The sequence below is a fragment of the Channa argus genome, chromosome 20 (assembly GCF_033026475.1).
Source record: "Channa argus isolate prfri chromosome 20, Channa argus male v1.0, whole genome shotgun sequence".
Lineage (NCBI taxonomy): Eukaryota > Metazoa > Chordata > Actinopteri > Anabantiformes > Channidae > Channa > Channa argus.
Window position 1 is genome coordinate 6259517 of NC_090216.1, and position 15459 is coordinate 6274975.

At 40.2% G+C, this 15459-nt stretch overlaps 1 protein-coding gene across 4 annotated transcripts; it reads left to right on the forward strand.

Moving 5' to 3' along the window:
• The first annotated feature begins 218 nt into the window (after positions 1-218).
• LOC137106114 (melanopsin-A-like) lies at positions 219-13213 on the forward strand. Of its 4 annotated transcripts, none has more exons than XM_067489128.1 (10): positions 219-509; positions 3657-3793; positions 3977-4110; positions 4953-5156; positions 5954-6125; positions 6356-6517; positions 7622-7729; positions 8012-8183; positions 8306-8497; positions 11074-13213. In XM_067489128.1, exons 1-10 carry the CDS (start codon positions 384-386, stop codon positions 11269-11271), a joined length of 1605 nt encoding a protein of 534 aa, XP_067345229.1. In that variant the 5' UTR covers positions 219-383; the 3' UTR covers positions 11272-13213. The 4 variants fall into 4 exon arrangements, with proteins under 4 accessions (XP_067345229.1, XP_067345230.1, XP_067345231.1 ...); XM_067489129.1 differs by having other exon boundaries at positions 373-509; positions 4056-4110; positions 4849-5156; XM_067489130.1 differs by lacking the exon at positions 219-509 and having other exon boundaries at positions 4849-5156.
• Positions 13214-15459: the final 2246 nt, after the last annotated feature.

Below are 15459 nucleotides of genomic sequence, written 5' to 3' on the forward strand. Positions count from 1 at the left end.
TTGGGCACTGATATGAAAGGACATAATGCTCCCTTGCATCCTTGAAGTTAAATAAACAAACGGCCGTACTAACATCAGACAATGGCCAATTGTATGAAGGCAGACACGCACAGACCTACTGACACACTCAGAGGCAGCCCCAGAGCAGGGATTGGATGAGTGAATGTGTGTGTGCGTGTGTGTGTAGATAGGGGGGGGGACGACTCTGCTACCCCTCCACAGCTGCAGTACTTACAGTAGTCCTGTCAGAGTGGGACATAAGAGCAGGTCGGTGATAATGAATGGGCACTGGGATTCCTAGACTGAATTAAATAGACTTTAAACCTCTCGGGGCCACCTGTCTCACACACAAACCTTCTCTGATTAGCCACTGTGGATTGTGAATGGATTCTAGGCTGCTGATAGGACAGGGGGTGTCCACAACGGACCCGACCTTCGGGGCACCTGGGAACATCAGCTCAGTCCGTCCGCCGCACCGGTTAATGGAGATGTCTCCGGTCGCTACAGTTGTAAGCATCCTGTTCCGCCTCCTCCTGTGTTTTTACTGATCTTTTTTATAATTTGTGTTTGGCTGCTTGGAGGAATTCCTCTAAGCGTAACTGGAGAGCTTCTTTGTGCCGCAGCAGATGCGTAAAACCGCGGAAAGATCCGATCCGAAGCAGCCAAACATCTGCTCGCCACAGCTGGCAAAACGGAGAGAAAGACTGTCAGCTTTTACTTGGCGGGTTTCACTCCCCATCACATCATTCATAAAAACTGAGGAACACGGCCTGGTGGAGGTGTTAGGCGTTAACTCCTTGTTAACCAGGTTGTCTCCGGTGTCTTCAGCTTCAGTATTTTGTTATAATTATTTGTTGTGCCACAATCTGTGCGCGCAAAAAGAATCTCATTCATGTATTTCTTGCCTCATCATTATGCAGCATCGCAATTTGTGGTGTTTGGGGACCTGTTCTCAGTGTCGCACGGAACAGTTTGCACCCAACGAGCCAATTTTAACGTTAATTTCTGTCTCACAAAGACACGATTCTGTTTGCATCAGGTGGAATAGAAACAACACACTATCGATCATTATTTGGATTTTTTGGCTGTAAGTTACAATACGCATAATTTCATTTTATTTTTTGAAAGGCGTCATTATGTGTGATATCACTCACATCCTTTTGTTGTCTCATTTATACATTGTGTTAAGGATGCAGAAGGCCGCAGGTTAGAATCCCACCCCACCAGGTGTGATGCTGCTTAGCCAGCAAGGGCCACCTTGGTGAGAGGAAAGCTGTTGATCTTTTTGTATGGTTTTCAGCTGCAGTCTCCCGGATGAACCTGACTCCATGTCTTGCTGCCCCTCCCCCCCCCCCCTCTCTCTCTGTCTGAGAGAGTTTACAGAGAATTCAGGAAAATCCTTTTATATGTATGATGTATCTACCCTCTGTACTGCATGTAGAATATCCATGCATAAACAAGGATTCCAGGACTCGAGGCTCATGCGCTTAGGAAACACAAGTGCACTGCTGTGATAAATGCGGTTCAACAACAGAGTCATGCAGTTTATATTTTTGTTTTTCGGATCAAAGGCTTTAATCTCTGTAGCTTTTGTGCTGTGGCTCTGAGAAAGCTGATACTGACGCACGTTCATGAGGGCCGTTTCTACTGAGGCAGACGGGCATCTTCTGCTCCAGAATTAGTGTGTTTTTCATGCAAAAAGTGTGTAGGTGTGTATCCATGCACATATAGTGGTGTAGGAGGGCGTCTGTGGCTGGAGAAGGACGTGCAGAGTGCTCATGGGATTGTGTGTGTGTCATAGTGTGTTTGTCTGAATGTGGGTGGCCCTTTGAGATCTTGTCTTCTGAATCCTCTACAGCTGATGAGTGCTTTCTTCATTCCTTCCCCTCACACACACACACGCACACACGCAAACACACACACACACGCACACTTTAATTCAACTCTGTTTACTCATGTCCAGGCCTAAGATAATAAACTATCAATTTAACCAGTGAAGGTACAGTAATGCAATTTCACATAAACTAACAACTTCACCAATTTCCAACTTGCTCCTCATGGCTTTAGTTTGTAAATATATAATAATGCTTTTAAACTTCTGTATGACTTCCATATATTACCATCGCAATACCGTTGGGAAAGTCTAGAAGAACTTTACGATTATTTTATTTTACCCTCATTCATGTGTACCTGAAGACAAGGAGGCCGCTAATGCTGTGGTTTTGTTAATTAAATTGTTTTTGGTGTTTGCAGAGTAATGTACTGTATGTTTTATATGCATGCACACTTATATGTGTGTGTGTGTGCATATGTTGTCTATAAGTAAAAGCAAACACAGTACGTGTGTATGTGTTTAAATGCAACCCCTCTTCTCTTTTAGTCCGTCTCTCCCAAATCTTTCTTATCTTTGCTTATTTGTCTAATTCACTTTGTAACAGCTGCACAAACATTTCCATTTTGATTACTTGTTCTCGCCTAACAAAGCACTCAGAAAGGCTGCCACCTTGGCTTACATGCTCACAAATGTTCAGGCCATGCTGCTCACGCCTTCCCGCTCATTGTGTCGTTTGCATTAATCTGACCCTGAGCTGGGAGACAGGACGGTGTGAGAGGAAGGAGGAGGAAGGAAAGAAGTGATTTAGAGCTTTAGGGACCAGATGAACAGACGTGAAGGAGGGAATTCATGGGGATTCATGGGGATTCAATGTGTTTGAAAAAAAGTTTTTGTTTGTGGTTGCTGTTTTTGTTCCCTCTCACAGCACTGCACACTTAGCCCTGCTTATGTAATGGCTAATTCTAATAATGAAGTATGTTGCACTAAATATAGTGTATACATTGTTCACAGTATTGCTTTTAGTCTCATTTCCATCATATTGCCACACTTACTATACGGCCACCAACTGTGGATCAGCTGTGAAACGAGGGAGCACGACACAATCAAAATAGGAATCACTCCTACCAACATTGGTCCTAGGTTTTACTTTACTGACTAGAGTTCAAAAACGCTGTAATCCTTTGCAGTCGTTTTTATATTGGACAGCATTAGATTTATTTGACTCTTCCACACCTGGACAACACCTGCAGAAAGAAACACACGGCCAAATTCAGCCAGTGCTTTTACAGTTGATGCTTTGGGAATGTAGTACTGTGCATCTTTTAATAACAGAGTACTTCTCTATAGTAACATGGCTTTTTTTTGCACTACTGTATGAGTAAATGATAGAAGTGTACTGTATCTACGCTGACTGTTATCACATCCATCACTGGGGCCCATACTTGGTTCAGAAGAAAGCTTTCTACCTTTCAGACATTATATTGATAAATCATCTAGTAGCCATAGTATTACAGAAGTACTGTTATTGACATTTTTTTTAATACAGAGAGATGGAGTCCGGATGAATGAGTGGATGTGAAGCCAAACAGTTTTATCTATGGTGAAATAAATTCTCACTTTGTCTTGTTTCTCTCTAATTAACATCTGAACGCCTATCTGCCAAAGAAGTTTTATTTCTCTGGATAAAGCATAATTGATGTAAAAACTAAGAAAATCAAAAAGAAAAGTATAAGTAAAGAGTATGCATATACTAATAAAGTTTTAAAGTTTCTCTTTTGATTTCTTTTAAATGACCTGATCCTTCTTGTTTTCCTGCTGCTAGAGTTCTGTGGATCCAAACCCCCCATTTCCCACGGTCGACGTCCCCGACCATGCTCATTACATAATCGGCGTTGTCATCATGGCTGTGGGCATCACAGGCATTCTGGGAAACTTCCTGGTTGTCTATGCTTTCTGCAGGTACCTTCGTGCACTTCCATTTTTACAATACACTTTCAATAAAATGTTTTCATAAGGTCAAAGCATGCTATGTGTATATGTGATAGAAGGCTGCTTTCTGTTTAATCCAATAGTAATGACACTATTCCAATAGCTGTGTGTGTGTGTGTTTGTGTGTGTATGTGTGTGTATGTGTGTGTGCAGGAGCCGGAGCTTGCGAACGCCATCCAACATTTTTATAATTAACCTTGCAGTCACTGACTTCCTCATGTGTCTCACCCAGACACCTGTCTTCTTCATCACCAGCATGCACAAAAGATGGATCTTTGGAAACAAAGGTAACACACACACACACACACATAATTTAACATTCATGCACACACTTTGAATTTTCTATTGTCTATTGTTTCGCTTTTTTTCTGGCTGAGATCAGAATCAAATGAAACCTAATCAAGGTGTTTTGGGGAGAAAAAATGAAAGAGCAACAAAGGAGTAATCCATTTCCTAGGATGGACAGGCATGCAATACAAAAGGTCCACATAATAGATTTGCATGATGGGCACCTAGCATGATGATATCATAAATCCTAAACATACTGTATGTAAAAAAGGCAGGATGTTGTGTAACAGACAGGGCCAGAGCCAGGAAGACCTCTAAACAGGACAGACAGTGCAAACATACAGGAGGCAAAACCCAAGCCACTAATTACACATACCATATTCTAAAAAAACAAACCACACTGACCACATGTAACAATAACCATATTGCCTGTGGGGTGTTTTTCAATCTTTATCTTGGATGTTGGACTTTAAAACTGCTTAAGCCTCATTAGTATCGAACCCCATTTCCAAGGAGTCTTCAAACAACATGAGTTTTTTGGTCAGGGACATTGCACGGTCCTCAGTTTTGAAAGCTTGGGTGTTAGACTTTTACACTGATGCTGTTATCTATTATCTCCCCTTTCCCTTCCACCCACACTTTAACTCATCCTTCACGTTAAATTTGTATTTCTCATTCTCATCACTTCTGATCTTTTTTCATTTCCTCATTTCTCTTTCCTGTTTTCTTTCCTCTAGTCATGATTTAACCTCATTCAAAGCTGCAGTCAGTAACAACATGGGCAAACACATTTACACTGGTTTTCTTCTTCCTTCTCCCTCTCACACCTCTCCTGCTGCAGGATGTGAGCTGTATGCCTTCTGCGGAGCTCTCTTTGGTATCTGCAGCATGATGACGCTGATGGTGATTGCGGTGGACCGGTACATGGTGATCACCAGGCCTCTGGCCTCCTTGGGTGTGATGTCTAGCAGGAAAGCACTGAGCATGGTGGCTGTTGCGTGGGTCTACTCCATGGGCTGGAGTCTGCCCCCCTTCTTTGGCTGGAGTGAGTGGAGATCTAGAAACCAAGTGTGGAATTGGTTTGAGGGATTTAGTTTGTTGAGCTCTTTGTGCTCACAGTTTAATTTGCATGAGCACGTCAAATTCCTGCTGAAAGGTACAACCATAACTTGTTTTACCTTTTTTCAACATGCCAAATACATTTAATATAAAACTAGGTATCAGATGGCAGATCACACGTAGCTGACATTACAACACATTTAATAAGCTTATGGAGTCTCATTTGTTTCTTTGGTTGCAAGTGCTTCTACATGGGATGGTGTGTTGGCGTTTAAAAAGTCAGCCTACGTTAACTTATGTCAACCAGAACAAAAGTCATACAGTGAACTCTTGAAGCTCAATAACAGGAAGCACAATTCTTCCTTTAAGTACAAGATATCTGCCTGCCCTGCATTTCTGACCCTCGCATACCAAACCTGTGGTCTAAAATTGTCTTTACAATCACTTCAGCTTCCACACACACGCACGCACACACACTCACACTGCATATGCTCTGTTACAGCACCTTCTCTTGGAGCTCAGAGCCTCGACTGGCACAAAAACTTAACATAGCATGTAATAAAAGAGATGTATGACTTCCTTCACTGTTTGGAAAAAAAATTATTCACATGCTTTTCACAGCCTGTATATATGTAATATATGGTATTTAGATGTCTTTATGTTTCCCAAATTCCATTTGGTCTTTCAAATAGGCGGATAACAAGTAGGAATCAATTCACTACAAAAACTGACAGAAACTGTAAAACAGGAAACAGCCACTAAAGATTGTGTGGTCTTCCACAGGTGCCTATGTCCCAGAGGGTCTGATGACGTCTTGCTCCTGGGACTACATGACGTTCACTCCTTCCGTCCGCTCTTACACAATGCTGCTCTTCACCTTTGTCTTCTTTATCCCTCTTGCCATCATCATCTACTGCTACTGCAGCATCTTCAGAGCCATCCGGCACACAACACTGTAAATTCATGCGAACGTGCTCTCTTTATATTTAGTCATTAGCGTTAGTGCAACAGTAGCTGCTGTCATTCTAGTTGATGAGCAAATTGTATATTTCTGGACACTGCTACAATATAATTCCATTAACTTGATCATAACAATAAATTAACTGAAAAAACAAAAACTAAGCTAAAATTGAATGTTGAAAGTGAGTGTTTTATGACTGCGGTGACTGTGTCTGGGTTTCACAGAGCGATAACAAAAATCAACTGTGACCGAAGCAAAGACTCTGCAAAGAGATTCCATAAGATGAAGAGTGAATGGAAGATGGCCAAGATTGCACTCATCATCATCCTGCTGTTTGTCATCTCCTGGGCGCCGTACTCCTGCGCAGCCCTCACGGCATTTGCTGGGTAGGTGTGAGTTTGTATTTGTACCGTGTCAGTGACTGTGATGGAGATGATTTTACACACTTCTGCAGAGGAACTGAAAGACAGCTGAACGCTACGTTGTTAAATGTTACTATGTGCCTTCACTCCAGTACCGTGCTTACTGTAAGTATCGGTGTTTGCTTTGTTAATTCTATTGCTATTCTGAGGCTCCGAGAGACTTTCTCTGGACCATATAAAGCCCCAGCAGCCAAGCAGAATTAATTGAAATTGGTTACAATTCGTTAGAAGTACAAGCTGAAGAAATAAATTGAATATCTATATTTCCACAGGACCATTTAATGAATCTTTGACAGCACGTCTCTACATTACTATAAAATTTAAAGCATAATTCTACCAAATACTGAGTGATATTGCTATTGTTGTACTGCCTCTGTCACTGTGCATCACTTTTGAGGAGTTATCGTTTCTAATAATACAGCAATAAGTATGCTATTAAACCTACCCCAGCCAAAGGTAATTTATCCATCTCCCCCAGGTGGAACTGAAACTACTGACTACATGGGCTCCTTCAGAAACATCAATTGAGGATTTGAAGGGCAAATGGTTAAATACTGTCACAGAAAATGGTTGGCAAATATTCCGTATTATAACAATTATATACACGATCATGGAATCAGACAACAAACAAGTCAACAATGCCACAGGATTTAATACAAAAAACTGAAAAAACTTAAACTGAAATCCAACCCTTGTAGCAACAGTGCAGTAGAGTTGAAGAGATGTGAGGCAACGACACTATGTGATGTTAAAGAAACATGGTGGTTTTCTTCTACCAAAAGCAGGAAGTTAACCATTGTACATTTATTTGTGCTTTCGTGAGGTACACGTGTACAATCTGATTTAATCCAAATACAGCAGCTCTGCCACTGATCCTACTTGTCCAAGATTATAATATCTCAGTTTTTAAGTTGAGACTGTCCAAAGGTTGATGATTCTACTGTGTTTATTGTTGAGGTCATAGTGGGTTGTGGAGTTGTACTGCAGTGGATTATATTAAAAGGTGGTTATAATGTTTTGGTCTTCCTATTAAAAAATGTTTAAAATAATAACATTTTATAATTACAGGTACGCTGACATGTTGACCCCCTATATGAACTCTGTTCCCGCTGTCATCGCCAAAGCATCTGCTATCCACAACCCCATTGTGTATGCTATTACACATCCAAAGTACAGGTACGACAACGCTCATCCACGTTTTAGCTCAGTAATCGTGCTCCAACCTTCTTTACTTTAAATCCAGTTTTAAAGGAGGTAAAAATCATAAAACGCAGCTAGTTGAGGTAATAATATTTACTCTTGTTGGCAACACAGAGCTGTGTAGTGTTGAATCTGGGGTCACTGACAAAGTGTAACTTGGTGCTTTTGTGCTTTTTTCATCCAGGTGTCAGGGCAGCTTACGATCACAACAATGAGTTAATTTGAGTTTTTGAATATTTCTCTGGATCTCTCCATCAGGTCAGCACTCGGCAGGTATGTTCCCTACCTCGGGGTGTTGCTGTGCGTTGCTGGCAGAGACCGTTTTAGCAGCAGCAGCTTCCAGTCCACCCATCCATCTACCCTCAACAGCCAATCAGAGAGCAAAGGCCTCGGCAAGCTCCACAACTCCTCCCAATCCGAGAGCGAAACAGTGAGTGTACCTCATATCTAATAGGGTATGTCTGTGTTCTACAATTCATTTATAACACCTGCTCTGACTTATGAGTTGCCGAGTTCAGTCCTGTGTATCTGTGATTTTATCGGTTGTCTCAGGCCCAGTTCTCAGACACAGAGGAGGACCACTCGTCTCAGACACCTGTTAGCCGTCAGTCGTCCACCGATTTCATACAGGTGCGCCGTGCCAGTCAGCGGCCAAAGGTGAAAGGTCACAACACAGGAGAGTTTGAGAGAACTGCCACCCACAACCCAACTGACCAGGCCATATGTCAACTCTCACCAATTACTGTGAGTAAGAAGTCCTGGCTTACGTCAGCTCACTGGTAATACACACTGCTACACAAGCTAACTTTATGCAGCAGCTTTGATTCAGATCAATCAATCTTACTCAAGTAAATGGGAAGCTGTGTTTTTTAGCCCACGAAACCACAACGACACTCAAGGTGTGAACGACCGTTTAGAAGTTGAAAACTGTCGGGCAGAAGTAAGAGTAAGCTACCTTAGGTGGGATATGTTTTTTAAAAACTCAGGTTTGTGTTGTTTCCGCGTTTAAAATGCCAATACACACAAATGGGTGAATTGCAACCTACTGACCATGTGTGAAGGACCCATGTGGTGGCCAGTTCCCCTTGCAGGTAATAGCAATGGGAGTTTTAACAGTGACATTTTATTGATTGTAGACATGAGGTTATAGCATATTCTTTTATATACATTACAATAGCAAAGGGATGTACTGCACATTATGTGAGGTTAGTGCTTGTAAACAGAAAAACACAGTGCTGCCAATGGAAAGTAGCAGGTCATTCCATGTGGGACATCCAATATATGGAGCATTTCCTTCTCCATGTAATCATCTTAGTTTACAGAAAAAAACACAAGCAGCCCCCATGCACCACATGTATGCAAACACACACACATACAGGCATAGTGCCATGCAGGCCTGGTTTATTATAGATTCCATTACAGAGGGTCCAAAGACTAATCCAGTAATCTACGAGTTTCTGACTTAATCCAGAGCTCGAATGGCACGACCCCATGTTTTAACGCACTGCACTTGTTGGCGGTGGGAAGGAGGCTGATTCTCTAGGAGTGTCTGACCTCCATCTGCCTCCATCTCTCCACACAACAGAGAATATATATTCTTTTGCTTCTGTCTATATTGCTGCCTACCTACTCTTTCAAATACTGTGACAAACAATTTCACATCATTTTGTTTTTTCCAAATGGTCTCGTTTTGACAGAGGTTTGCAATATGTTCTTTTGCAGTTTGTCACATACTTGTGAGGCAACTACAGTGGAGATAAAATGATTTATTCCATCCTTCCTGCTTTACTCACTTGTGTTTCTGGGCTGTTTTACTCAACATGTCGCACATTCAGCGTTGCTCAGTGGCAATAACTCTGAACTCTGACAGTACAGCTGAACCAGCTGTTTTGAAAGTAAATGTAAAGTAATGGTTGGCACGTCTTACTTCCCTTTGTTCAGCTTATTCTCTCCAATCAGCTGTGCCTCCCATCCCGTCCACCTTTCTTCATTTTCTGTTTACACCAATAATAGTAATCAGGCCTTAGAAGCCTTGACATGTCATCTGGTTGTCTCATAATTTCACGCCCAAATGTTGTCATGTTTCTGTGGTATCGGTTGTATCTTTTTATATGTTCACCAATGTCAAAACAACTTTTCTTTGTAAAAGAACTCCTTATCATTAATCACTGACTTTGACTAATAAAACCAATGCAGGTTAGAGTTTGAACAAATTCCTTTGAATGGTTTCTTTGCACGGTCAGTTTTACTCTATTTATATATGTTATGTCTTTCAGGGTAATTCCAGATTAATCTACTTAGATCCCATTTCTGTAGTTTTAGCCATCATTTCCGTCTATCACATCAACATTGTACGCACTGAAGATTATCCAGCTTAAGTAACTTTATTTGGAAGTAAAATCTAAACCCCCCACCCGCACAGGACAAACAACACCAGACAATGACTGCATTTACATGCACTTACGAAACCCGGTTACTGGAAATCTGTGTATACATGCAGCAGAATAGGAACCTGATTTCCCCTCCACCTTAGATTTATTATGGAAGCCTGGTGCACAGATTTGAACTGTATAGTGACACAAACTGTATAGTGACAAAAAACAGAGAGGAAAACAAATTGGCGGACACAACGGGAACATCTCCTTTAAATTAGTCGTTCACTCAGCTGCATGTTACTGTGTGCAGCCCTTTTGTTATGCACATGCACAGTTGGAGAAAGCAGATTAAAAACCTGGTTACACGTATGCATGGCAAAGAAATCGCCATTCTCTGACAGTAATCTACTTTGGGAACCAGATTTCACTAACCCCCTACCTCAAGTTGGGAAACCAGCTTTCTCCTTTACAAAACACTTACTCAGCTTTCCCGAGAAAGCCGTGTCTTACCTGGTTACTTAAGCCCATGTTAACGCACTCAATGTGAGTCATAACTTTACAGATCACCTTAGTTTTCTCTTCCAAATAAGTTTGGCTGAACTTTGTTTTGCCTTTTTCGCAGCCTGTCAGCGTCCTCTCTCTTTTCTTCATTCAGAGATATCAGCACCATCAAAAATACTTTTTGGGATATTCACTTTCTTGCAGTGAAATAATTGAGAATATAAATATCACTCTCGTGTCTGTACAGTCTATATGTTAACATGACTTTAGCATAACTGCATTTAGTCATCAGGCCTAGTTTGGCCCAAATATAATAAAATTCCTTAGAGATCCATAATTATTAATTAGGACAACGCCTTATCAAAATTCCTCCTCTCTAACCTTTACCTCACTGCAATAACTGAACCTCTCTGCCTTTCTCTCCTCTTCCCTTTGCCTTCACAGACGGGTGGCCTGATGGAGGAGTCAGACCGAAGGACTGCTTGTAAAAAGTCATCCATCATCGTCACGTCCACGTCCAGCCCCTCTATGCTGCACTGCCCCCCACATTTTTGTGACAACCTTAAACTGACTAAAATCTACAATCCAGTTGCAATGGAGCTTCTTGACATAGACAGACTGGAGACAACAGCATTACAATGAACCATAGGACAAAGTGCAGTGGGAGTATGTGGTGTAAGTGTGTGTGGCAATGTGTTGGTGATTCAGTAGTTTTCTTTATGGGACTTTTCTATCCAGCAGGTTTGCTAGTTATGATAATTAAAACCAGAGCACACTCTCTATATTTTTCTTCTTCTTCTCCTTATTATTATTATTGTTGTTGTTGTTGTTGCAGTTGGTGTGTAAGTATGTGAGTGTGAATGCCCAACTGTGAGAATTTGCACACAGGTTTTTTTTGTGACATATCATGGTGGCTGGAGATTTACCTCAGAGCCAGAGGCAACAGATTTGCCTTAATAACACAATGTGAGAGCCGTTAACTATCACTCTAAAAATTATGTTTATAACAACGGTCACAGCACTGATATTTTGTTGAAAATACTGTAAAAAATGTACTTGTCTTCTGTTACATTGTTGCCATTTTGGCTTTTTGTCTGCCAAAGTTTGCCACTTTGCATCACAAGGGTTTTTTATTGATTTGGTTAGGCACTCGAAGCACATGGTTTCGGTTAGGAAAGGATCATTATCTTCACCTTATCCACAATAAGTGTGTTCATTAACGTTTTACTCCCTGACCAAATGGCTTTTGTTGCCTAAACTACAGATGCTTTGACAGTCATGCACCATGAATGACTGCAATTCAACTCAATTGTTGCTTTGCAGATGTATTGTAAATAACACCCATTATACTACCATTAAAATAACACACTAATAATATGGAAAACTGAGGACATCAAAAATTATAATTTATTTTTCAATTTTTTGTAAATTTTTCACATGTATATAAACATATTCATGCAGCCCAAACAGAATATTACTATTTATTATTATTTCAAAAATATGTTTTACGTGTATAATTTGGGTTGACTGACATATGGTGTCGTCTAAATGCAAAGGTCGGAACAATGAACTTAATGTAAGTTTAATATGAAATCTGATTCCAGACACACATATGCACACATGCAACAGGTCAGAGGAGGATATGGTCAGTTTGTTTACCCTCTGGCTTTGTCAGTGATTTTTCCATTGCTGGTGACATTATGTACCGTTCCTGAAAAATCAGGTCACAAATGTGCCACAACTCCACAATGCATCCAGTACTATGTGAGTGCGTGTGTGTCCAAACATTGATGGAATATCTACTCTCATGTTTACAGGGAGAAATTTGCTAAATTCTGCTCTGGTGTGGTTCCACCTGGTCATAAACAGACACAGAAACAACTATTTTGCCATTAAACATTATAGTTTAGCTTCTAAACTTTTGTGTTGCACTTCTCTCTTAGATTCCCAAGACTGCTGCAGCATTGACTTTGATTGTAATTAATGTTCTTTTAACGTCTATATAAATTTGACATGGCTGCTGACATTTTTCTGTTTGCTAAATGATAAACAGTTCACACGGTCTTAATTAAAGAGGCGATGAAGGTCTTTCCCATCTGCTGCTCGTTTGTCAAGGAAGATTCATTTATAGAAACAGCAGTTGACCAAAGTGCTTTACAGAGACATTTTAGGATGATATCAAATAAATAAAGCTATAGTAGAAAAATCAAATGATTTCATTAGGACAGTAGTAATTGGATTGTAGCCAAACCCAATTTTGCAATTTGTTCTTTAGCCAAAATCTAAAAATGCTGTGATAGTTGTGACTCTACCACAGTGTGGGGCCAACAGGTAAAAAGGTTTAGTCAGTTTTTAATTTTGACTGAATGAATTGTTTTGGGGGGGAGAAAGAGGATGTGAGCACTGGAGCCAAACTGTACAGTTTTTTAAACAAACAAGAGAATTTTAAAATCATTTCTATATTCGACAGGTAACTAGATGAGGGAGGACGGGGGAGCTGTGATCTGTCTTCTTGGTGTTAGTTTAAAGACTTGCTGCTGCATTTTGAACTAACTGACTGACCCTCCTCCTCAGACAAAACAAACCCCCACAGGAGTCTATGATCACACCAGCCGGATCAAATCACATGATTAGTTCAATAATAAACATCTTTAATGTGTCAAATTATGGGAAATTCCATAAAAGTTTTTAAAAACAACTTAATAAGGTTAAAAGAGGGTGGGAGGTATGTTTTTATAGTTAACATACTATGTAACTGTATAAGATTAACAATCTTCTTAAGAAGGAGAGTTATAACATTTACTGGGCTTCATCAGTGAAATAATGAGACAGTAAAATAAGGAAAATGATTTAACAATTGTAGGGGATGTAAGACATTTTCACGGGCTTCAGGAAATAACGCAGGATAATTTATAGCGAAAAAGTTTAGAATTGTATCTCATGCCGGGAACAAAGTTTTATCTGGGTTGGACAAAACGTTTGTCCTGCAGTTTTGTTGTGTTTTGTGGTGAGTATATGTTATGGCTTACATGTTGGCATCATGATGAAACAAAAAATAAATATATAAAAGTCTAAATTCTGCTTGTATGAAATGATGGTTTCATGTTGACTTTGTTTTCAAAATTACAATTAGTTATTATGCTTTTTCAAAAGAAAAATGTTGTTAAATTGTCTCATTCCCTTTAGTGCTGTTTGAACTAGCCATCGGTTTAGCTAGGACTGCAACAAAAATACATCTTTTATGGACTGATCTGCTCATTATTTTCTTAGTCGTTAAATCTATGAAATGTCAACACTTAAATTAAGATAATGGCCGGATGGACAAACAGTTAATTGTCTCAATTTTAGGCAGGTATTTTTTTCAGCTTATCAAATAATCATTTCAGCTCTAATCCAAATTGTCACAGCTTCAATTAATGTAATACCTATTCTATAAAAGTCTTAACCTCTGCGGAAAATTTGTGAAAAGAAAAGGTTTTTAACTACGAGGATTGGATCATCTGTCCATCAGCACCAACTGATGGATATTTTTGTAAACCATTAGGTTTGTTTCCTGTCTGGCAGAGGGCCATACTACTACTTACTATACTACTACATAACAGAAAGCAGTTGGAACATCCTGATGTCAGATAACAGAGCAGCATCAGTTCATCAGAGAATATATACTGTATGATGGACAAATACCCTACACACCGTCTGACCACACTTATCCATGCAGTACTATGGCGCCCCGCAGAGGGTAGAGCTGGAACTCACCGTACATGAGTAGAGGATGTCGGTGGGTCGAAGAGACAAATTTATCTGTCAGAATTACTCAATAATGTCTGAATTTTCTCTCACTCAATAATTCGAGCTTGTTCTATAGAAATATAATACATTGCCAAATAAGGTTAACAGTTTGGGAATATAATTATACAGATTTGCAGGAAAAAGCAGTTCTGGTTAAAGTATTCTGATTTTATTTGCTCAAACTGTTGCAATACTGCAATATAAAAAAATACTGCACTCAACTCCAAATTAATGAAGATAATAAACAGTGAGTACATATATCAGTACAGCAATGATATCTAACAATTAAGGAAGACATTGGGCAGCTTCAATGTGCCACTAACAGACCTGAACCTCAAATAGTCTTCTCCACCATGAATTGACCATTGATCCAGATCAGAAACAAAGCACGTACTGCTAGGGGCTTAGAGGTTTAATCACAGCTAATAATGGTAAGAACTACACACAGAGCAGTTCCTGGTGACGTTGGGTCTTGGTGTGATGATGTTTTTTCTCATAAGAAATGTGGCCAAAAATAATAAGGCTACTTTATGCACATCATCATCCAAGATACAAACACTGAAAGTCTTAAGATCAGCGGCTTTCGGCTTGTCCCTTCAGGGGTCGCCACAGTGGAACATGTTCCGCACATTGATTTGGCATTTGTTTTTATGCTGGATGCCCTTCCTGCAGCACCCCTCCCATTTTTGTCTGGACTCTGGACTGGCACAACACCTGGTGAGGTGGGATTCGAACCGGCTGCATCCCAACCAAATGCTCTATCACTGATCCACCAGTGACACACACAGTATGGGGTTGATTATAACTGAGATCTGAGTAAAGGAGTTTGATATAGGATCTAGCCCCATAGTAGGTACTGTATTTACGTTCCTGAGTGACGGTTATGTCTTTTTTGTTTTCACATTTAAATTAACATTTTCAAAGTGTGTTATGACTGATTTACAAAATTCTAAGTCACCAATTATAAAAGGTGTGGACTCATTGTTTGTGCCCAATTAACCTTAATGGCTGTGATTGAATTGCTCCATAACATACAGTCAA

What these genes read in the sequence shown, in the direction of transcription:
- LOC137106114 (XM_067489128.1), top strand. Translation starts at nt 384, where the DNA reads ATGGATTCTAGGCTGCTGATAGGACAGGGGGTGTCCACAACGGACCCG. An exon ending in GTTGTCTATGCTTTCTGCAG is followed by an intron (nt 3,794 to 3,976) that starts GTACCTTCGTGC and finishes GTGTGTGTGCAG; the next exon opens with GAGCCGGAGCTTGCGAACGC. An exon ending in CCCAATCCGAGAGCGAAACA is followed by an intron (nt 8,184 to 8,305) that starts GTGAGTGTACCT and finishes CGGTTGTCTCAG; the next exon opens with GCCCAGTTCTCAGACACAGA.